Source organism: Aureobasidium pullulans (assembly GCF_000721785.1).
Source record: "Aureobasidium pullulans EXF-150 unplaced genomic scaffold scaffold_13, whole genome shotgun sequence".
In the NCBI taxonomy this organism is placed as follows: Eukaryota; Fungi; Ascomycota; class Dothideomycetes; order Dothideales; family Saccotheciaceae; genus Aureobasidium; species Aureobasidium pullulans.
Window position 1 is genome coordinate 751,465 of NW_021941033.1, and position 22,777 is coordinate 774,241.

Genomic DNA, 22,777 nt, shown 5'->3' on the forward strand with positions numbered 1-22,777 from the left:
TCTTGAGCGGAAGCGTCTCTCTGTGCAGATTCGAGGAGTTCTTCGACGGAGATGTCTAGGGCGCCCATAGTGTCTGGTTGGTAAGAAAACTAAGTGGAGCAAAGGCTTGCGCTGACTTGCGGCGTGGATGCGCTTCAGTGATTGGCACGCGTGTTGGGCTGAAAGATAGAGTGGGTTCTGATTGGAGTGTGATAGGCAGTATGAAGACGATGGATATACACGGAATCAAGATCAAAAATGATAATAGCTGTCGGCAGTGAAGAGAGAGGAGAGGCGGCAGCTCAGCAAATTCAATCCGAGGGAAGTCGCGAAGCTTGCTTGGCGAAGCGCTCTAGTTCCATCTGCAAAAACAAATGAGAGCAAACGGTAATCGCCTTCTCGAGCAGAAACAAGACCTGCAAAACTACCATGCGACGATCGAGTTGTCGAGGACGGCGACCCTCTCCGCAAGACTCCAATAGTGGCGGACAAGCTGAAGCAAGGCAGATGTGCATTTGATACTGTAAACAGTAAAGAGCGGACGAAGCGGCAAGAGTCAGCGGAAAGCTGCGGCCCGAGCGAGATGTTTGGGTCCGATTTCAATTTCCCTAAGAAGGGTCCTCACATGGCACGCCACCCATCACCTCACTTAGTTTTCAACCTTGTTGCCTACGTTTTCAGGAGACTCTTATATCTTCCTCTTTCCACTCTCAATTTGTTTTTGACTTCTAATCGCCAATCGCCGTATCCATCAAAGGCCTGTTCTCTTCTCTATCCAATTCGCTCCGCCCGCCGCTCTCCGGCATACACCTGATCGGCTCTTTGCGACACAATGCCTGGTAGAACATTGCCCACCATTCCTCAGGCCGACGTCGCCGCGCATAACACCTCCAAGTCCTGTTATGTCACTGTCGGCACAAAGGTCTACGACATTACTCCTTTCCTCGAGGATCATCCCGGCGGCGGCGACCTGATTGTTGATTATGGCGGCAAGGATGTCAAGGACATCATGGACGACACGGCTTCCCATTTCCACTCGGAATCTGCCTGGGAGATTCTGGACGACTACCTCGTCGGCTTTGTTGCCACTGAGCCTGTCATGAAGTCCGTCACCAATAGCACCCACCCAGCCGACATTGTACCCCTTCCGCCTTCAGAGGCTGGCGCCGAGCAGCTGCGCAAAGACGGCGTCAACCAGCCCTTGTACGAGAACACTGGAATGTCTTGCGAAGAAGACTTGTCTAAAGAGACGGATGCTTCATCTGATTACCGCACACACAAGTTCCTCGACCTCAACAAGCCTCTCTTGATGCAGGTATGGAGGGGTGGTTTCACCAAGGATTTTTACCTTGAACAAGTCCACCGTCCCCGTCACTACAAGGGTGGAGACAGCGCCCCTCTGTTCGGCAACTTCCTCGAGCCCCTGAGCAAGACGCCCTGGTGGGTTGTACCTACCGTTTGGGTGCCTCCCGTCGCCTACGGCACCTACCTCTCCAGTCAAGGACTTTCCACTGTTGGTCTTACTTCCTACTGGATCACTGGCCTCTGCATCTGGACGCTGGTCGAGTACGTCTTGCACCGCTTCCTGTTCCATCTGGACCAATACCTACCTGACAATCGCGTTGGCCTTACTCTGCATTTCTTACTTCACGGCATTCACCACTACCTACCTATGGATAGACTGCGTCTGGTTATGCCACCAACACTCTTCCTCGTTCTCGCCACACCCTTCTGGTATCTCGCACACGCTGTCTTTTTCTACGACTGGAACGCTGCCACTGCGGTTTTCTGTGGTGGTATTTTTGGATACATTTGCTACGATCTGACGCATTACTTCTTGCATCACAAGACGTGAGTCGCATCACTCTTTAACTCGTGAAGATTCGAACTGACGTGTTTGTAGCCTCCCTGCTTACTGGCGCGAGCTGAAGAAGTACCACTTGGCGCACCACTTTGCCGATTACGAGAACGGCTTTGGTGTCACCAGCCGCTTCTGGGATTGGGTGTTCAAGACCGAGCTGCCCATGACCCCACCCAAGGTCATCAAGACGTCGTAAATGTTCATATCAAGCGTTCATGTCAAGATTATGTATATTAGAAAGGTGTGAGGTGCTTGGGCATTCCAGGAACTGGCTAGGCGTTTAGGCTTTGGATTTCTTTTTGTCCTTCTTCTTTGAAACGGGTGGCTCAGGCGCAGGGGAGCCTCCGCCAAACATGCTTTCCATACCGGCGGGCAGGGTTGGCATACCTGGCTGGCCCTGCATGCCTTGCATTTCCTGCATCATATCCTTAAAGTAGTTTTCGTTGACGCCTCCACCGCTCAGAGCGGGCGAATGTAATGGTAATATCGTACCCATCTTCCAACCTTTAGGTGCAGCTGGCGGCGGGATGGGTTTGGTCGGTGGTGGAAGGCCGGCAATGCGCATACGCATGGGCGACTCTTCTGTGGTGGGATGTGCCCGTAGGTAATCGGCGACTAGTTTGTATAGTTGATGCTCTGTGTGAGGTTAGTTCTGGGACGTTCACGTGGAGTCAGCTGGATGGCGCACTGTTCTTGATGGAACCGTTCCCTGAGGGCTTGCCATCCTCCTTGACCAAGACACGCACGCGGCCAGGGTTCGCCCAATCCTTGGGATGTGTCTTTGCAGGCTCGAAGACAACGCGACCACCGACAGGTAGCTGCGAGCAGGCATTGGCGATGTCCTGGGCTAGGGGGTTTGCGACAGCCTCATTCTTTCCAACCCTTCTTCCTTCGGCGCGCGAGCGAGTTGAATCGAAGTAGATGGGGTATAGACATTGGTAGTGCTTGGTACGCTCGAGTTCGGCGTTCTGATCTGGCGGGGGACGGCCAGGAAAGTGAGGCTGTAGGACAGGTTGCTGCTGTTGCGATTGCTGAGGCGCAGTGGATGGAATGTTGGCGGGCTGGATGATGGACTGCATAAGGCCAGGGTCAAAGTCCGAGGGATCCATCTCGGACGGCTCCGAGTCGCTGTCCGACACTTCTTCGATGCGAGCATGACGAGACATGGTGCGTGTTGGGTGTATGCCTTGGTCGTGGCAGATGTGGGAGGACACAGGTGTGATGCTAGAGTCTAGAGAGAGCACTCTCCTCCTCATTGCGGGTCCCAGCCGGCTCTTGGCGCGCCATATTGCCGTCTTGTCACTCTCTCCGATCTCCAATCTCCAATCTCCAATCTCCTCTAATTTCCTATACAGCTCATACTTTCCCCTTCTCCTTCTTTCTCTGCCCTTCTGTTTCGCCCGTCTTACCGCAGGCGGTCCATCTACTTTGCGGAAATCCACATCGGCGACCTTTTCTGACAAGTCCTCAGAACCATGTGGGCACGCGGCATGCTCGGGTCGTTACCCGCTTTGATTCTCCTCTCCGCAACTTCCACCAGTGCTATCACCCTTGATTGCAAGGACGTCTTGGTCAAAGACCAGCACTTCGACCTTTCCGAACTTGCCGGTCCCCATGCTGTGCATCTGATCGAAGAAACGCCCCCGAGCCTTTCCAACACCACCTTTACCATCGACATCTGTAACCCGCTCAAGAGGACAAAAGGCGTCCCCAAAGACAACGAATGCCAGACTGGCACATACGGTTTGTAACTCTACCTCTGTTCTTATTTCTGGTGCTCATGCGTCATAGCTTGTGGTATTGAATACGACTACAATCTTGCCGACAACTCTAGTACCATCAGGAGAGTCATCCCTATCGCCGGCCAGTATGCAGGCTCTCATGGCAGATTCCTGGACCCGGAGTGGACCCGCCTGAAGAACTCAGCCTCCCACGATGATGCGAACAAGGAAGGCTTAAGAGTTGAGCTACACGGAGGAAAATACCCGTTCGAAAAGTCCAATGGTCGCCAGCAAAAGGCAATTATCGAGTTCCAATGTGATCGCAACAGAACCGGACTTGAGGGTGCTGAGGGTGACTCGCGCGATAAGCTTGAGGAGGAAAATGTTGCAGGCTTGCTGATGCGCGACGATACGGATGATAAGAAGGACGACAAGGAAAAGCCTGCCGAGGATGCAAGTCTTCAGCTCGTCAGCTACAAGTCCGAGGGAGAGGGTGATAATGAGTTCGATGTCCTGCGGTTGCAGTGGAAGACAAAATACGCCTGCGAAGGCATGACAGAACACAAGCCCTCTTCTGGCAACAAGTCCAGCAGTCACTGGGGCTTTTTCACCTGGTTCCTTATCATGTAAGATTCGCTGATCCTCGAAACTGCGCTTTTGCTAATGTTCCTTACAGCGCCTTTTTGCTGATCGCAACGTACTTGATCATGGGTTCTTTCTTGAACCGCAGCAAGTACGGCGCAGAAGGCTTTGACTCTGTTCCCCATGCCGATTTCTGGCGGGAGTTCCCTTATACTGTCAAGGACTGGGGACGTTCAATCGTTGGTATGGTTCAGGGTCATAGCAGTCGTGGCGGATACAGTGCAGTTTGAGCGTTGGAAATGACCACTTTTATGCACATCTTTTCGCCCTCCTTGATGAGGCCTCTTCCGTTTCGTTTATGCCAACTCTAGGATTTCAACAGAATATCGGCATTGGTCACGGAAACTGTCTTATATCTCGTGCACTCCGCAGCAAAACGCTGCAGCTGTGCGTTTACATTCAGATCTTCGAACTTGCAGGTTGCGGAGACACAAGGTGCTTTCGTGGTCAGCGCGGCCGACCATAGTGACGATATGCTTGTCACGCTTTCGATTGGCATGACACTCGGACTGAACACGATTGTGCATTTCTGAAGCTACATTTGTGACAGATCCCCAGAATGTGGTGAGAGAAGTCTTCTTTGATTCGACCTAAATACCAGTCGACGGACCTCCTCTCCGGGAATCCCAGCCATGCGCAATGACATCTGCCCGTTCAAACCTGGGGTTGCAAAAGATTCTCTCGCAGCAAACAATTTCGAGACAATAATACCTACTCGTACACCGGCTTCTTGTTTCTGCTTCTGTGCTCCCTATGAGAAATCACAAGACCTGACGGTATGGAATTCAGCGATTCCCATGATCTGATCAGCGTGGCGCATTATCAAGCCCCATCCGATCGATCTCAGGCACCTTCGCGGGCCGATCACATTCCCTGTCCTTCCGATTTGTCAACCTTGATCCATAGCGTGCAAAATGGTCGAGTGATGGTATCGTCGATTCGTCATCATTGTTTGAAGTGATTTTATGATTGAATACACGCCGTTGTGTGTTGGGTGCCTTGACCGGCAATTATGATCTCGGGTCTCATCGAAACTAATGTTCTTTTTGTCCTTGGACTTCCTTCCATTCGACTCTCGTCTCTGGTCTCTTTCCTTTTGCCATCTGCTCAACAAGGCTTCTCTGTGTCCAATGGCGGGCTCTGGGGACTCTACTATATCTTTACCTCTCCAGGCTTTGATGAACAACATGACTGGCTATGAGGCCGCACACCCCTACTATCCATCAGATGCAACCATTGTCGGTTATTCGGCCAATGAATCTACTGTTTTGTCGCTCTTGGGCTCTTTCGTAGCCGGATGCGTTGCCATCTTTGGGTTGACATATCTCGCTGTCAAAAAGGTGAATCCAAGATTGCCTACCTCTGAACTGCTCACGGTCATGTGGTTTGTGCTGTGTGGATGCATACACTTGTTCTTTGAAGGTGCGTCCAAAACGTGGTTGCTGGAGCGCAACCAAGAAGATTGACTGTTCTTGTAGGCTATTTTGCGTACAACAACGCGAATTTGGGAGGGTTGCAGACTTTCTTCGGGCAGCTGTGGAAGGAGTACGCATTGTCGGACTCGAGATACTTGACACAAAATACATTTGTCTTCTGTGTTGAGGCTATGACTGCTGTAAGTTTTGCTCTGACCCTCTTCCTCGTTCATTCGGTAGCAGCGGCATAACTAAGAAACTCGCCGTAGGTACTTTGGGGCCCATTGAGCTTTGTAGTTGCGGTGCTGATTGCAATCGATCATCCATTGAGGCACCCATTGCAAGCGGCAGTGAGTCTTGGGCAATGCTATGGTGACATGCTGTACTATGCAACCAGTATGGCAGATCACTACTACCTAGGCATCGAGTATTCGCGACCAGAGGCGTACTACTTCTGGGGATACTACTTTGGTGCCAACTTTTTCTGGATTGTGATACCTGGTGGTAAGCACTTTGGATCGGCAGTTTGTTGTTGGGATCGGACATTGTTGACAGTGATGCAGTACTCTTATACAATAGTATCAGGACCAGCGCGGACGCCATTCGACAAGTCCAGGCGTCTCAAGACTCGAAAAAGACCATCTAAGGCGATTAATAGAATGCGAGGGAGTGTGTGTCGATAGAGAGAATGAGCTAATGTGTAGTTGCATATATTTAATCAGATCAAAGCTGGACTGTCGACCTTTTAGATACGCACAGACATTTTCTGCCATCCGGTGTGTTGTCAAGGAATTGGTGATGTGCGACCGTGTCAGAAAGAACATATCAAAGTCGGATGATATATGACTAAAGAATTGTCGAGAACGAGTGCACTGTTGCAAGTAGGCTTGGATCAGGTTTAGCCAGGTTGTCCGGCAGGAAAAGGCAAAAGATGCAGATGCATCAGGTAGTTAATTAGTGGCCTCGTTTGCGAAGGGCTGGGATTGAGTGGATGCGCGGCTGGCGGTCGCACCTTCCGACCCGGGGTGTGTAAACACAAAGCCTCGCCCTCATCCACAGTCCATGCGCCGTCCAGGTTTTGCTCCGTTCACGAGCTCTATCGTCAATCACTGTACTCGGTCAGGCCTGAAGTGCTGTGACAACAAAGGACCATTTTCCCCGCCGTTTGACACATGCCACATGCCGTCAGGGTCCAGCTCTCTCCACGTTCGCCGTTGAAACCGTATGCATATCGAAACCGATCATGAGCAATTGAGTGTGCGATGACTGCTGACATGTTTGATAGCACAACCTCACTGCCCAAACCCTCGAATCACTTTTTCCGCAGGCGCACATCAGTGTCGCCAGGTAGATTCATGCAACAATTGCTCGCTCTGGCCTAGACTGATACTCAATTCCGCAATTGAGCAACCTTCTCCATGTACATTGTCCCTGATCGCCAATCCCCAGTAGCGACACACCTGGCACATAGTTAATCCCTTCAATACGGAACTGTCGATTCAAAGCACGGGATCACACATGAAGAAAGGCGACCTTGACATCGGGAAGCAAACCGGCCCATACGATACGGAGAAAGTTCGCCAACGAGTTTGCAAATGGCAGGCTGACAGCGCCGGAGTCGCGCTTGCAAAAGATGATGACAATGTGATTACGGTCGAGTACGACAACGAATCCGAGGCAATCAAGCCAGCCAAAAGGACGAGTAAGCCCCCACAGGATAAGCCTCGGACGGACTCAGACAAGAGAGGCCGACAGTCGTCTCCAACCAAATCACCTTTGACGCCCCGAGAGCTGGACGCAGAGCGACAAGCTTGGATCCGAAAGAAGAGTACCCCTCGGAACGACCTGGATTCGGATATTAAACATGCTGGCGCGCCAATAAAGCGTGTGGTCAGTGATGCTCACTGGCGCAAAGACCGCTCACCTACCAAAACACCACATGCCACGCCCAAGTCGGACCCCAAATCATATACCATCAAGAGAACTACCGTGTACAAGACTGATGAGCCTTCTCCGAAGTTAAAGAAGGACGACGATGGCATCAGAGTTAGGCCCATGAGACCAGATGACGACGGTATCCGAGTGACACCTATGAAAGAAACCCCCAGCACACGTCCCAAGGAACGCACACCCAAAAGCGACAGTGATCGACCCAACAGCTCAGGCGGCTCGAAACAGCGTACATCACGACATGAACTCGACCAGATCATCAAAGATGAGCCAAGAAAAGACAAAGACAGAAGGAGTGCTCGCGAAGTAAGCCGCGACAATTCGGACCGTCGACGCAGGTTACGTCGCCGCCATGGTTCGCCCACGGCTTCTGAAGCAGAGACGGACAACAGGTCCATTGCGCAGACTTTAGACCCGGATGACAGTATCAGCACTCGAAATGCTCGAACTCGAAAGCAACCACGAGTGGCATCTACTGTTCCACAAACGCTTGATCCGAAAGACGTCTCAGTCGATAATCCAAAAGCGGAAAACTTTGTTGGACAGTCTCATTCCAACGCAGCACCCGCGACAGTGCCAGTCTTTGGGAACAGGATCGAAGCATGGCTTGGTGGTACCCCTGATCCGTTCATTTCGGACAACTCTGTGCAACACAAGGACGATGATAGAGTTACTGCAGCACCACGACGCCGGTCGGAAAAGAGATCGAGCAAAGAGGACCTATCCAAGCGGAAGGACTCCGCTGCTCCAGGTGTTCATAACAACGACAGAGAAGCTACTGGTCGAATCGCATCTCGAAGCCCTTCCGAACAAGTTCTTGGACCGAAGGAGACTCTTGGTACCATATCTGAGTCTACACCCTCAAGCTTTTGCAGTGAGGATTTGTCTTATGCTACATCTTCAGTACCTATCAACACCTTGCCTCCAGACGTTCATATGAGCAAACACGCGCCAGGTGCAAATCTTCGGCGCCGATTCCCCACGACTGGGAAACGACTGTCCACCATCGCTTCAGCGGAGACGTTGCAAGAGACTGCAACCCTATCAGAGGTTTCCGAGCAAGATACAATCGTGCCGGAGCATCCCGGATCCATGAGAAGCACCAGTGGGCTCAAGCGTAGATTGACTCGCCATGATGACCTCATGTCTGTTCTATCACTGCCCATGGGTGATGCTAAGAGCATTGTCTCAGCTCGTAGTATTAGAACCAACCGGACGAGACTCGAGAAGGCAACGCTTCAAGATCTCTGGAACGAATTTACCGCAGATGAGGTCAAATATCAGCGGGAACTTCGCACCTTGGTGGATGGAGTTATTCCTGTCCTTCTGTCATGCGTCCTTTCCAAGTCAGACTCAGCAGTTGCTGCTGGTCTATTCGGTCGTTCCGCTACAGATGACGCGACTATCACGAAGCCTATCGTAGATATGGGCGTTGCTCTTGAACGTTTAAAAGCGCACCATCGTCGAGTTCCGAAGAGTGATAACAGTGCGCTTTTGTCATGGGCTCAAGGAGCTACTCGCATTTACTCAGACTATCTAAAGGCGTGGAGGATGGGATTCCAGGATGTCGTGGTCAATCTTGCACCTGCTGACACTAACTCTAGTAGTCGGTGGGACGACGGGCTGCTAAGGAACGGCGATGGCGACTTAATCAATGGCGATGGCGAGAGAGTGGATGTTGCGTTTTTACTCAAGAGGCCCCTTGTACGTCTCAAGTACCTCGCCAAAACGTTCAAGGTATATATGAACAAGATTCACTACTTACTACGTGTTGTCGAGATACTGACAAGTCTAGGGCATCAACTTCCTTGCCCCATCCTCTTTGGCGAGTACAATGTCCGACAAGTACCAAGAGCTGGTGACAGAGGCCCGCCGGAGATCCAACGAGGAACGGGCTCGTCTAGAAGATGAGGCGGCAGCGGGCATCGATCCCACTCGCGCCAGAGATCCACAGAGTCTCGCCCTACTCAAAGGTGTGAGCATCGATGCCACTCGATGTGTCCATGCAAGAGACTACTTCGACTTGAATATCATCCACTCCAGCGGTCAGCAGTTGGATTGCAGGATTGAGATTGTGATACGCGATGACTCTCCAGGTCGAGGAAACGGTGGAGATGTCCTCATCTGCGAAGTCTCAGACACAGGCCGCTGGCTGCTCTTCCCTCCTTTGAGCAGAAATACTGTTTCTGCAAGAGCTGGTACTGGTCCCGGAGATATAGTCATGATGATTCGGGGACGGAACTCTAACGGTCAGGACTGGCATGAACTCTTGTCCTTACACGCCGGTGATGAGTCCACAGGGCCTGAGTGGGTGGATATGCTTGGGCTCAGCCCTGTTCCTCCATCTCTGGCAAGGCAATCTAGCTTCCTTGCTAATCTTCAGAAACCTTTGAGCTACCAATCACAAGGGGCTATATCACCTGTTGCGAGCCCTGCGCGTCGAAGTGGTGATTGGACCAAAGAAATCGAGATACCGATCGGCGAAAGACCGGTTTCATCAAGGAGCTGGGTTTCTGACCACGGTGTGAAGGACGCAGCCACGGCCGCCTCCGATTATGGCAGAGCGTCTGATCCGTCCATGCCAGACAGCAGACCACAACATGAATCTGTCCCCTCAAGCCCCAGAGAGGTTCAAAGGGCCTCTGCCCTGCCTAGCTCACAGCTTCGAGAGTCGATATCCGTTGTCAGTGATGTGTGTTCGGCAGATGTCTCTGGCCTGCGAAGATCAAAAGCAACACGCCACAGATCGTCTCCGCCTATGTCACCCAGCTCATCTCGGTCTTTGTTACATTTCCCTCTTGAGAAAGAGACCCGAGTTAATCCAGAGCGACCTATTCATCAGACGTCGAGGTCCAATACTGGGACCACTTTGAGCTCGTTCTCGAGCCAATCCACTCTTTCGCAGTCCAAAAACGAGTACAGCGTTTGGATGCCTTCGTCAACGATCTCATCTGACGAATCTGAGAAAGAGGACGATTATATGGCCTCGACAAGTCAGATACGGCCACAGCTCCATCGCAGAGTATCGTCAGTACCGACATTTGATCCCCCTCGTACTTCAAGGCGCCAAACAAGCGAGCCAAACTCACCAATTCAGCCTCCTGAATTGTTTGGCAGTACAGATCAAGTGCAGGCTGCACATATGAGGGAGCCTTCTTCGGCACCTTCTAAATTGCAAAAACGCCGACCAAGCGTTAAAGGCGTCAGCTTTGATGACATACTGGGTGATGTTTCTAGCAAGGATAAGGACTTGCCACCTCCGAAGCCGAAACGATTCTCCATTCCCTCTTTTACGCCCCACTTTCTGAAGAGACATCGTAGATCATCTTCCCCTCTCAAACATGAGTACGAACCGTCGATTACAACCCCGTCGTCAACTGAGAGTGATTCGTCTTATCCCGAGGACGAAGACGACGATGAGTCTATCACGTCTGATTCATCCGAAGATGCTTTGGAAGGTACAAAGGACGCTGTGTCGCCCAATTTGCCTTTCATTGAGAAGACAGCGAAAGCGACACCGCCAGAATCACTTGCATCGTTGCCAACAGCTACACTTGGTCCATCCAATTCTGCCTCCCAAGCACCCTATCGAACCGTTCCCCATCAGGCGACAAATGCCTCAAAAACTGTTGCGTCAATCTTCTCGTGGTCTGATCGCGGTGCATGGGAGGTATTGCACCCCGATGAGTGTGTTATCGTTGTCACTCCAGGACTGATTGAAGCTTTTGACATGAACGACGCCGTTCCAACTGGATTAGTTGGAAGTGATCTGACAAGCCCCTCAGGCAGGGGCGTCCAACCCCTGATAGCGTTTGAGGTCACGCCTTTGGTCCCTTTGCGTCGCGGGACAGCGCTTGACATCTCGATAAGATCACCTCCCACACCCAGCTCTTTGATACGCGCAAGCAATAATGTCATGTTTCGTTCTCGCAGCGCTGAAGAATGCGATGTGCTGTACTCATTTATCAACATGGCTCGAATTAACAACCCTACATATATTGCTCTTCAGAACGCACGCGGACCCGTCACTGAAAGTACATGGTCTGCCGCGATGGATCAGCGTAACGACCAGCGCGCTTCGAATGGCTCATGGTTCCACAATCCTCTACGAAGAAGCAACACGTACCGCTCCAAGGCATCTCGAGCACCATCTGCAATAACAGATTCTTCTGTCGGTACCATGAATACTGCCTTTTCTGCTCTGCGTAGATTTAACGGCAACAGCCGACTTTTCAACATTGCTAAGAGCACGATCACATCTCGACAGGGTAGTCGGAGTGGTACAAGCGAGTCACTCTCTTCTGGAGCATCAACTCCGCTTGTCTATGATCCGTCGCAAGGGACTCCACTTGGTATCACAAATGCAAAGATCCGACTTTACATACGTGAATCACAGAACAAATGGAGAGACATGGGTTCAGCACGGCTGTCAATTCTACTTCCTCCAAGGCCACCCCCTGGGCAGCCAGTAAGTCCACGAACAGTAGGCCTTGAAAAACGCATTCTGGTCAGTGGCAAAACTAGAGGTGAGACACTGTTGGATGTAACTCTGGGCGAGAGTTGTTTTGAGAGGGTCGCCAGGACCGGTATCGCAGTCAGCGTGTGGGAAGACAGAGTCGGACCAGGAAACACTGGTGGAGTCCTTGCCTCAAAAGCAAACACCTACATGGTTCAACACAAGACTGTAAGTTGTCTCCTCTCATTCAGTGTCAAATCTTTAATCACTAAACATGGATAGGAACGCGAATGTGCATATACCTTCGGCCTTGTCGGCAAGCTCAGGTATTGAAAGACAAGATACGCCATTCTCGCGCTTCGGATTCCTCCTTATATTTTTCACTCGTAATTTCTTCTCTTCCTTCTCCCCCCGTATGCTAAGCTTTGTCACGCGTACAACTATACAACAGCACAATTTCAGCGTTGTTAGGGGTAGCCTCCCCTGAGAGCGTGGTAGTTAGCGGCTCTCTGCGGACGTTTATACCGATCTGAAAAACATTGTGCATTTTTACATGCCAGACGACTCCAGGCGTGGCCGCAGGAGATGGCTGGAAGTGACAGATTTTAGCATAAGGGGAGGCTGGATGCTGCTTGATGCAACGATACTTTCATTGGCGATTAGTGTTTAATGTTTTCACCTTGATATCCCCATAACGCGATGTACTTTCCTTCACTTCTCGTCTACACATGAATGATTACGCAAGCCTCCTCAACCGTGTTTATTCATCGTCAAGCTCCACCACTCTCACTTGCCTGATCCATCAGCTTATTCAGGCTCACTTGAGTTGTTCACACCTGCTTGCTGCGCCTTCATCTCTTCCCGACTCACTTGGAACACCAAGAATCAGTGAGGAGTACTACAGGTGAAATTAAGGCATCAATGACTCGAGTCCAGCAAACATAAATAAGTTGGTCCGTACACACCCCGAAACATCGACTTGATCTTGAAGGCCTTCTCTTCTAGTTTCTTGATCAACGTCGCAAGCATGTCCTCTTCTTGGTTCCGCAGCAAACTTCAAAAGGTCGAGAGTCGACTGGACTCTTTGACAAAGAGTAAGTTCTACGAAGTGCCGAAACGAAATTTTGGCGAAGTGTTGACCATGACGTAGCATCCACAAGCGGAGGCGCACCGGCGGTGCAACCAGCACAAACCGGCAAGACAGGAACACCGACACCTCAGAACCAAACTCTCCTCCAAGCCTTTGAATGGCACACGCCCGGCGACCACTGGAACCGTCTCGCAGAGGTCGTACAAACACTGTGTGACCTCGGCATCACTTCACTATGGCTCCCGCCTGGCTGTAAGGCCAACTCACCCCAGGGGAACGGGTACGACTGCTACGATCTCTGGGACCTCGGCGAATTTGACCAGAAGTGGACACGCGCAACAAAATGGGGATCCAGAGAAGAGCTAGACGAAATGATGGCCAAGGCAAAGAGCTTGGGAGTCAAGGTCATCTGGGACGCTGTTCTGAACCACAAGACTGCGGGAGACGCCAAAGAGGAGTGCTGGGCCGTTGAGGTCGATCGTGGAGGTACGCATGTGTAGAGCTGCCACATGCGAAACACGGGCTAATTGAGACGTTACAGACCACAGAATCCAGACATGCGCCCCCAAGAAGATCGAACCCTGGATCCACTACTACTTCCCTGGTCGCGGAGACCGCTACAGCAGCTTGAAGTGGCACTGGCAGCATTTCAATGGCACCGACTGGGACCAGCGCACCGAGAAGAACGCCGTCTACAAGATTGTCGATGCACCAGAGACACTTCCGCGCCCTGGTGCCCCCGTGGACCCCAACTGGCGCAAGAAGGACTGGGCTACCGACGTGGACGACTGCATGGGCAACGGAGACTATCTCATGTTTTCCAACGTCGACTACACCAACGCCGAAGTCAGAGAAGACGTCCAGAATTGGGGCGATTGGATGGTGAGCGAGATTGGCGTCGATGGCTTCAGACTGGACGCCGTGCCTCACTTCAGCTGGATGTTCACCCATGAATGGATCCGCATCGCAAAGGAGGCTGCCAAGCGCCAGCACCGCGATCTCTTCATCATGGGCGAGTTCTATAGCGGGAATGTTTCCAAGATCCTCCAGTGGATGGACAGGATGGGACAGGGCGTCTACGCTTACGACATCCCGCTTCTGGGCAACTTTGCCAAAATCTCAATGGCAAAGAGCAAGCTCGACGTCGACTTGAGAAAGGTCTTTAAGAACGCCTTGATCCAGCACCGACCCAACAATGCAGTCGTACGAATTCTTCCATTCCCCCCCTCAGTGCATCATCACTAACAAGCACACACAGACTCTCGTAACCAGCCATGACACTCAGCCAGGTCAAACCGTTGAGACTCCCGTCGCACCCTACTTCAAACCTCTAGCATACGCAATCATGCTGTTGCGCCGTGAAGGCCTGCCCTGCGTCTTCTGGGGCGATGTCTACGGAATCAAGGGTCCCCACCCCGCCTCGGCAGCCTGCGAAGGCAAATTGCCCACTCTTGTCCTCAGCCGCAAACTCTTTGCTTACGGTGAGCAAACCGACTATCTCGAGAGTAGAACTTCGATTGGTTGGGTTCGCCACGGTACCTGGGACAGAGCCGATGGCTGCGCTGTTATCATGAGCATCGGAAATGCTGCTAAGAGCAGCATGTTCGTTGGTCCCGCTAAAGTTGGTCAGACTTGGACTGATGTGCTCGGAAATTCTGGTCACACTGTCACCATCGACGAGAGAGGCTATGGTGTCTTCAAGTGTGCTGACAAGAGCGTCAGCGTCTACGTGCGCGAGGATGCCCCCAGCAGAGCAGACTTTGGAGCATGCCATCCTGAAAAGTTCGTCATCTAACGATGGGACGCCTCAGCAGATACATCAAGTGGCAACTGTCACTCGGAGCGAATGACGACACAGACCTGAAAGCAGGGCGCTGGCATTCTTGTATTATAGTCCCTATAATCCGACCATTTGAGGGTTGAGATGCAGATCCGAATGGGAGATCAAGCAGAATATGTATATTAGCTAATGACGAATGAACCATCTGAAATCACTATTCTCTTTTGCCTAACGTTGTTTTTCAGACGACGTGACATTCCAACTGCTTTTCAACTCCTTTTCAAAGCCTGTTCCAACATCTGTCAGCAATCGTTTGAGCCAGAAGGTATGTACAATAGCGATATTGAGACATTCGAGATCGGCCTGTTACACTACACGTCCATTGCTTCGCCAGTTCTTATGAGCGCTCGGTAATTACCTGATCAATCTTAAACCTCTGCAATATTCAATGAAGGGATGATCACTGCTGATGGCATGTTGGAACTTGCAACTTTGGTTTAAGGGTGCAAATCCGATACTGAGGTGCTACTCGATGAATGCTATGAGAGAGAAGTCTTTGGCAATTCACGCATCAATACTTTCTCCTGGTGATGTTCAAGGGTTGGTAATGTTCAAGGGTGGTGATGTTCAAGGGTTGGTAATGTTCAAGGGTGGTGATGTTCAAGGGTGATGTTCTGGAGTCGGTCGACAAGTGAAGGGCTGGGGAAGCAAAACGCCAAGAGCGCGATTAGCTCGGGCTTGGCACCGCACTGCGCGCGTCGCTTGCATTTTGGAAAATCCTCAGCACCTCGAGAGACCTGTATTCGCGCCGCCCAAACAGTAACATCGCTCATCAACCGCCACGATGTCGCTCGTCTCCGGAGAAAAGTCGAACTTCCAGTTCATCCTGCGTCTGCTCAACACCAACGTACGCATCCCCACGATCCGCCTCGATCCCGCGCACCATCCAATACCCAATTCTGCCCTCGTCCATGTGTAGACACGGAGAGTCGCAGGCGCACGCATTTCGAGGCCGACATGAAACCAGAGAAGAACAGTGTTGACATGACATTTTACAGGTTGATGGCAAGCAGAAGGTCATGTACGCCCTGACCAAGATCAAGGGTGTCGGTCGCCGCTACTCCAACTTGGTCTGCAAGAAGGCCGATGTTGACCTCAGCAAGCGGTACGCATATCTCGCCCCCGGACGGACAGGAAAGAAAAGTCGCATCTAACACGAGCATCATAGCGCCGGTGAGCTCACTTCCGAAGAGCTCGAGCGTATCGTCACCATCATCCAGAACCCCACCCAGTACAAGATCCCCTCGTGGTTCCTCAACAGACAGCGCGACATTGTCGACGGCAAGGACTTCCAGGTCCTCGCCAACGGTGTCGACTCCAAGCTCCGTGAGGACCTCGAGAGACTGAAGAAGATCCGTGCCCACAGAGGTCTCCGCCACTACTGGGGCCTCCGCGTCCGTGGTCAGCACTCCAAGACCACTGGCCGCCGTGGTCGCACCGTCGGTGTCAGCAAGAAGAAGTAAACGACTCGCAACCTACAGCATTTTCCCGGAACGATATTGGGGCGTGTGGTGGTGCAGCGTTTTACAGCCGAATCAAAAATACCAAGGCAGTCTGCTCTCGGCTTTCTTCATGGATATGGCGCAAGACTATGGTTGTTGTGGTGGTCCGCTCTCAATGACATTGTGCTGTTGAAGAAAATAAAATCCTTTTCTTTCTCGTTGACAAACACAATGCTCCTTGCCGCCCCGATCCAACGTTTCGAACTTCTTGCAGAGTGATTACGAATCAAGACAATCAACGAAATCCTACAAAAAGCCCTCGCAGCACAAACACAGTGATAAACATGTCTCGGTCATGAAGTTGCGTATATGTATGGGCACAGAAATCACAGCAGAAGGTCTAGAATCCCAGACCGAGCTCTCGGCGGTCGATATGTTTCTCTTAATCAATATCAGAAGGATCGATTCTTTTCATGTTGATATAATTGTGGAAAGAGAGCACGCAAGTCAGGATCAAAGTACTCAAAAACCGAGCAAGAATGAAGCACTTTTAATAGACCAAACTCCCGGGGTATGTTCGCTACAAACGCAATGACAGGAAGACCAAACCACGCATCGTTCACACTCTCTTAGTCGCCTTCATTCATGACAGCCATGTCCAGAACCTCGGCTCTGGCTCTGCCCTTTGTCTGTCCGCTGACAAACTCGCTGAGAGGCTTGAAGCTTCCGGGCTCGACGAAGCCGACAACCTCCCACTCTTCGCCCATCATGTCCTGACTCTCGACCTGCTCAATATAACCCAAAATCCTGTCCTTGACTGTACCCTTTGACTGTGCCTCGCCTTCTGCATCATCGCCAGGTTTGGGAGCGCTCTTGACTGCTTGTTTCAGGACCGATGTAGGACATGTGATTCTCAATCTCATTCTTGCACGAGCAACGGGGATGGGCTGATGCGCGATCAAAGCCTTCATAGCGTTCAGTGCTTGAGATTTGGCGTCACGAGTGGTTACAACACCGGTCCACATGGGCTTGGACTTGTGCTCGGCATGGCTCTCGCCTTCCACGGGTGTCGCAGTGCCACTAGCGCTTGCGCTGGGTGTGGTGGTATCCTTTCCGCTCTGACTGCTGAGTTGATCTAGTGCCTTCTCGATCATACCAGTAGTGTAGACGCGCTTGCTCTTGGGGTCGACCAGCTTGCCTGCGACAATGTCGATGACTTCGGCGTGCACTCTTTCCAACTGGGCATGTCGTTCCTTCTCGCCAACCTGTAGCTCTCCCTTGTTCAGAATTTCCAGAATGACGTCGTTCAAGGGCATCTTTCCGAAGGCCTTTTGCAAGTCTGCTGAGGGAGCAGCTTGGCCTTTGGAGACGTTGAGGAATACGTTCGGAATTTGGAGGACATTGTCAAGGTCGGTCTCGACGCCTGAGCGCCATTCGAGGACTTTGTTCTTGTAGCATGCGACTTCGAAACGCTTCTTGCCTAAGAAACATGAGCACAAAATTCGACGGGTAGATATGAATATAATGCGCGACACGAAGATAGACGGCGTGCAAGGGAACATGGAACCTACCCTTCTTCATGCGCACAAGAGAGACATTTGTGAGCCTGATCTGGTTTGACGGCTGCACAGGGCTGTTAGCAAACAGCAAAGTTGAAAGATGAGATTTGGCGTACCTGGTTAATCTGAGCCGACGGCATTCTGATAGTGGGACGATGATGGATGTATTATCGAAAAGAGGCTGGGATAATTCTTGCAACCCAAGTCCGGCATGCAAAGGCTGCTAAAGCCGTTCAGCGCGACGGGCGCTGGCGAAAACGTCACTGGGGAAACGATAAGCTCCCGATACGGAAGGAGCACATGACATGATTCACCAGGCACCTTGATGCTTTCCGTCCCGCTGTTCAGGCACCCTCTTTCTCCTCCTTCCTCCACGCACCTGCCCTCCCTTGATAACCTCGAGGTCCGCTGCTTCTCTCCTCTCGTTCTTTCGACCAATCTACCGTTTGCGTGCTGCATTGATAGCACAAAGTCACATAACTAGCTCCACAGCTATCATCCCCATCTGTTTGCGCCGCCATGAAGGTCGCCGCATACGCCTCCCTGATCGGAGCCGCCACGGCTGCTGTCACTCCTGGCCAGTCCATCCTCAAGGCCCCCAAGCAGGCTTCTGAGGCGTGGTCTAAGCCTCTGCACAACTTGCAGGAGTCTCTCAAGTCCTTGACCGGCGAGGCTCGCCAGGTTTGGGATGAGGTCGCCCTCATGTTCCCCGAAGCCATGGACCAGACCAGCTTCTTCTCGCTGCCCAAGCCCCACTCCCGCAAGCATGACAACGAGTGGGACCATATCATGAAGGGTGCCGACGTCCAGAGCGTCTGGGTCGAGAACGCCCAGGGCCAGAAGGAGAGAGAGATTGAGGGCAAGCTCGAGAACTACAGCCTGAGAACCAAGAAGGTTGACCCCAGCCATCTCAATGTTGACAAGGTCAAGCAATACAGCGGTTATCTTGACGATGAAGAGGATGACAAGCACTTGTTCTACTGTAAGTGGCGATCGCCTGTCCGCCTTTCGAGCTAGCTTAGCTCTAACACGATATAGGGTTCTTCGAGTCCCGCAACGACCCCAAGAACGATCCCGTCATTCTTTGGCTCAACGGCGGCCCTGGTTGCTCGTCCTTGACCGGTCTCTTCATGGAGCTTGGCCCTTCATCCATCAACAAGGATGGCAGCCTCAAGTACAACCCTTCGTCATGGAACGCCAACGCCTCGGTCATCTTCCTTGACCAGCCCGTCAACGTCGGCTATTCTTACAGTGGCGGCTCTGTCACCAACACTGTCGCTGCCGGCAAGGATGTCTACGCTCTGTTGACCCTCTTCTTCAAGCAGTTCCCCGAGTACGCTAGCCAGCCTTTCCACATCTCTGGCGAGTCCTACGCTGGTCACTACATTCCCGTCTTCGCCTCCGAGATCCTTTCTCACAAGAAGCGTAACATTAACCTTCAGTCCGTTCTCATCGGCAACGGTCTTACCGATGGCCTTACCCAGTACCCTGAGTACCGTCCTATGGCTTGTGGCGAGGGTGGCTCTCCCGCCGTTCTCGACGCTCAACAGTGCCAGGCCATGGACAATGCCCTGCCCCGTTGCTTGAGCTTGATCCAGAGCTGTTACGACAGCGAGAGCGTTTGGTCTTGTGTCCCTGCCTCCATCTATTGTAACAACGCCATGATCGGTCCTTACCAAAAGACCGGTCGCAACCCTTACGACATCACCAAGAAGTGCGGTAGTAACAGCCTCTGCTACGACGAGCTCGACTGGATTAGCGAGTACCTCAACAAGCCCGAGGTCATGAAGGCTCTCGGCGCTGAGGTTAGCAAGTACGATTCCTGCAACTTTGACATTAACAGAAACTTCCTCTTCGCCGGTGACTGGATGCAACCCTTCCACCGTCTCGTCCCTGGCATCCTTAAGGAGATCCCTGTCCTCATCTATGCTGGTTCGAGAGATTTTATTTGTGTGGGTAGACTTTCCTATCCTGCGCTGTCATCTCTATCGCTAACAAAAATTTGTAGAACTGGCTTGGAAACCAAGCCTGGACCGAGGCTCTTGAGTGGCCTGGCCACAAAGACTTCAAAAAGGCCCCCCTCGAGGACTACACCCTCCTCAAAGACGGCTCCGTTGCCGGTGCCATCAAGAGCTCCGGAAACTTTACATTCCTCAGAATTGACGGCGGAGGACATATGGTTCCCTACGACCAACCTGTCGCTTCCTTGGAGATGGTCAACAGATGGGTCGCTGGCGAGTGGCTCGCTTAAGCAGAATATCGTCTACGCTCTTCCAACATTGGCATCACCGGCCGAGGTCAAAGCGCATGTATCATACCACCTGCTTGGAGCAGCAGATGCACATTTTCCTATGTACAAGTAATAGCATCCAAACTCTTTTATATACGCGATCGTATATCATGTTTCCCAAATGTAGAACAGAGACACGACGAAGTAACGCGATTTCGCATCGTTAAATCAAAATTCGAATTGTGCAAATTCGAATGCACAAGAGATTGCCACAGACATTACAGCTACGCAAGACGATTACAATCCTGTTTTAATAAACATGTCAAATCACCCCGTTTAGAGAAAGGACCACCTGCTCTCTCAAACCCCGAAATGAGTCCTCTACAACATGATGGGCATCGTGTCGTTAGTCACCTACGACGCTTTTACGGTAGATGCTTTGCAGATCGGCTTTTCACGACCGCAAGCCATACTCGATTAGTTCTGTGCACTGGAGCAGCGCTCACAAGAAGAAAAGACTGGTTCTCACTATCGGTGGAGTTTCTGACCTTGGTCGACTACCTTCTTTGCGATGATCGAAGCGGCATGTATATCGCAATGACGTGTTAACCGAATTTTATATATTGCTATTGTACCTTGTGGACTCTTCACCACACTCTGTCTTCTCCTTTCTCATCAACAACTGTTGCAAAAGACATCGATCATGTCACATCCCTCCCAATTGCGACATGTCGTTGTTGTCGGCGGTTCGCTTGCTGGTCTGATGCACGCCCTCACAATATTCACACATTGCCCAACGACCAAAGTCACCATTCTGGAACGGTCGCCAACCGCGCTTTTGCACAATCAAGGTGCTGGAGTAGTCGCTGGTTCCGACACGCAAGCCTTCTTTTCCCAGTATGTGTGCCCTGGTCAAGATTTCGCTGTTCCAAGTACGCAGAGACGATACCTCGATCGCAATGGAGACGTCATTCAGCGAAGTGCCGAAGACAGAGAACAACGAATGACTAGCTGGGATACTCTGTACCGTTTTCTGAGATGGAGGGCAGATGACATGGATATTGAGGATTATGTTTCCGGAACCAACCTCGAGAACCTGAAGGACAGACTATCTAGCTACAGCCACGGCAAAGCAGATTATCAGTATGGGTGTAATTTCCGGTCTGTTGATGATCTAGGGGTTTCTGGAGGTGTTCGTGTACATTGGATCAACAAGTCTGGGGGCGCGGAAGAATTGACAACAGATCTGGTGATAGCCGCAGACGGAGCGAGCTCATCAGTGCGCAGAGCGTTGCTCCCATCCGTCGAACGAAAGTACGCTGGGTACGTGGCATTACGAGGCACAGTACCTGAGGACCAAATCTCAGAATCAGCCACCAAAGCTTTCGTCCAGAAATTTACGTTCTTCCACTCCGAAGGCACGCAGATTCTGGCCTATATTATCCCAGGAGAGAATGGTACCCTGGAGCCTGGCAAGAGACTGACGAATTGGGTCTGGTACAGGAACTTCAAGGAAGGCGGTCCTGAGCTGCAAGACTTAATGACAGGCAAAGACGGATCGCGACACCGTATCACCTTGCCTCTCGATCAAATGAAAGACGATGTCTGGACAAGGCAAAAACAAGACGCTAAGGAAACTTTGCCACCTCAATTCGCCGAGCTGGTCAACAAGACAGTACATCCTTTTGTCCAGGCTATCACAGACAACATCTCTCCTACAAACGAGTTTTGCGGTGGGAAACTACTGCTGGTCGGGGATGCTCTTGCGGGTTATAGACCTCACACTGCTGCTTCCACCAGTCAGGCTGCTTTCGATGCTTTGACGCTGGGAGAGTGGTTAGCCGGAGATATTGACAGGGAAGAATACACCAGTAGAGTCATGAAACGTGCGAGAGAGGGTCAAAAACATGGTGTGGAGCTTGGTGAGAGAAGTCAATTCGGCAGACATCCTTTTGCTTGCTAGTTAGCCTTGCCAATTGGGTCACCCTGTCTTGGTGCTTCCAACATCGTTCGACAGGTCACTTTTCTTGCTAGTATGTAGACTTTATATCAACCCATAAGAAAATATCCACGTTACAAGCTTCTTTGTGATAGACCGCGTTGTTGGATGCTTCCATGCAGCATGACACTCGTGCATTTCTGTATCAACAAAATGATCAAACAATATCTCCAACCGTGCCGACGTTGCGATGCCGCTCAAGGGCTCACACAGAACAACACATGTTTGACAAAATGTCTGCAGGGACAACTGGTATGTTGTATAAGGCTCTATCGACCATGATAATCACTATCTGACCAAAATCGGATGCTTGTGATGACCCGGTCCAGTCGCTGGGTGCTATCCTCAACGTCCTCAGCAATCCACTCCCATCAAAATCTTTGAGGACAACCTCCGCCATAAATCATACAAGCGAGTGTTGAAAGGTGACACTGAGCAGAGTAATGAGTGGTAAGAAAGTTGATTGAATTCAGTTGGGGTGAGGCCCCTCTTATGTAGCAGTGACAGGTCAATTTTAACACTCCCTCTTGAACTAGCCACTAAGATGATAGGGTCTTAGCTCTAACAAGGCAGGGTCACACTTCCAGTAATAG

The 22,777-nt window shown here is 51.4% G+C and overlaps 10 protein-coding genes across 10 annotated transcripts; 8 read left to right on the plus strand and 2 right to left on the minus strand.

Annotated features, from left to right (window-relative positions):
- Positions 1-811: 811 nt before the first annotated feature.
- M438DRAFT_336892 (fatty acid hydroxylase) lies at positions 812-2,036 on the plus strand (the record flags this gene model as incomplete). The annotated part of the gene is made up of 2 exons (XM_029903934.1): positions 812-1,830; positions 1,883-2,036. The coding sequence occupies 2 exons, from the start codon at positions 812-814 to the stop codon at positions 2,034-2,036; spliced, it is 1,173 nt and encodes a 390-aa protein (XP_029759111.1).
- Positions 2,037-2,243: 207 nt separating this feature from the next.
- Positions 2,244-2,991, minus strand: M438DRAFT_240341 (signal recognition particle, SRP19 subunit; the record flags this gene model as incomplete). The annotated part of the gene is made up of 2 exons (XM_029899521.1): positions 2,244-2,476; positions 2,529-2,991. Coding segments are annotated over 2 exons (696 nt in total), but the record flags the coding sequence as incomplete, so codon positions are not given.
- Positions 2,992-3,251: 260 nt separating this feature from the next.
- Positions 3,252-4,659, plus strand: M438DRAFT_347145 (uncharacterized protein). The gene is made up of 3 exons (XM_029905832.1): positions 3,252-3,583; positions 3,632-4,187; positions 4,238-4,659. Exons 1-3 carry the CDS (start codon positions 3,316-3,318, stop codon positions 4,431-4,433), a joined length of 1,020 nt encoding a protein of 339 aa, XP_029759113.1. The 5' UTR covers positions 3,252-3,315; the 3' UTR covers positions 4,434-4,659.
- Positions 4,660-5,265: 606 nt separating this feature from the next.
- Positions 5,266-6,383, plus strand: M438DRAFT_347147 (Emopamil-binding protein). The gene is made up of 4 exons (XM_029905833.1): positions 5,266-5,625; positions 5,682-5,818; positions 5,888-6,122; positions 6,182-6,383. The coding sequence occupies exons 1-4, from the start codon at positions 5,334-5,336 to the stop codon at positions 6,262-6,264; spliced, it is 747 nt and encodes a 248-aa protein (XP_029759114.1). The 5' UTR covers positions 5,266-5,333; the 3' UTR covers positions 6,265-6,383.
- A 522-nt stretch (positions 6,384-6,905) lies between these two features.
- Positions 6,906-12,722, plus strand: M438DRAFT_398439 (uncharacterized protein). Its single transcript, XM_029909362.1, has 3 exons — positions 6,906-9,305; positions 9,364-12,252; positions 12,307-12,722. Exons 1-3 carry the CDS (start codon positions 7,137-7,139, stop codon positions 12,355-12,357), a joined length of 5,109 nt encoding a protein of 1,702 aa, XP_029759115.1. The 5' UTR covers positions 6,906-7,136; the 3' UTR covers positions 12,358-12,722.
- Positions 12,723-12,782: 60 nt separating this feature from the next.
- M438DRAFT_366891 (glucan 1,4-alpha-maltohexaosidase precursor) lies at positions 12,783-15,107 on the plus strand. Its single transcript, XM_029907918.1, has 4 exons — positions 12,783-13,118; positions 13,175-13,600; positions 13,656-14,317; positions 14,373-15,107. Exons 1-4 carry the CDS (start codon positions 13,052-13,054, stop codon positions 14,907-14,909), a joined length of 1,692 nt encoding a protein of 563 aa, XP_029759116.1. The 5' UTR covers positions 12,783-13,051; the 3' UTR covers positions 14,910-15,107.
- Positions 15,108-15,738: 631 nt separating this feature from the next.
- M438DRAFT_336898 (ribosomal protein S13) lies at positions 15,739-16,417 on the plus strand (the record flags this gene model as incomplete). The annotated part of the gene is made up of 3 exons (XM_029903935.1): positions 15,739-15,801; positions 15,953-16,059; positions 16,123-16,417. 3 exons carry the CDS (start codon positions 15,739-15,741, stop codon positions 16,415-16,417), a joined length of 465 nt encoding a protein of 154 aa, XP_029759117.1.
- Positions 16,418-17,025: 608 nt separating this feature from the next.
- M438DRAFT_277320 (Shwachman-Bodian-diamond syndrome protein) lies at positions 17,026-18,095 on the minus strand (the record flags this gene model as incomplete). The annotated part of the gene is made up of 3 exons (XM_029900921.1): positions 17,026-17,876; positions 17,968-18,019; positions 18,072-18,095. 3 exons carry the CDS (start codon positions 18,093-18,095, stop codon positions 17,026-17,028), a joined length of 927 nt encoding a protein of 308 aa, XP_029759118.1.
- Positions 18,096-18,378: 283 nt separating this feature from the next.
- Positions 18,379-20,476, plus strand: M438DRAFT_347152 (carboxypeptidase Y-like protein A). The gene is made up of 3 exons (XM_029905834.1): positions 18,379-18,937; positions 18,994-19,907; positions 19,964-20,476. Exons 1-3 carry the CDS (start codon positions 18,475-18,477, stop codon positions 20,204-20,206), a joined length of 1,620 nt encoding a protein of 539 aa, XP_029759119.1. The 5' UTR covers positions 18,379-18,474; the 3' UTR covers positions 20,207-20,476.
- A 164-nt stretch (positions 20,477-20,640) lies between these two features.
- Positions 20,641-22,258, plus strand: M438DRAFT_347153 (FAD/NAD(P)-binding domain-containing protein). The gene has a single exon (XM_029905835.1). The coding sequence runs from the start codon at positions 20,889-20,891 to the stop codon at positions 22,146-22,148; it is 1,260 nt and encodes a 419-aa protein (XP_029759120.1). The 5' UTR covers positions 20,641-20,888; the 3' UTR covers positions 22,149-22,258.
- The last annotated feature ends 519 nt before the right edge of the window (positions 22,259-22,777 follow it).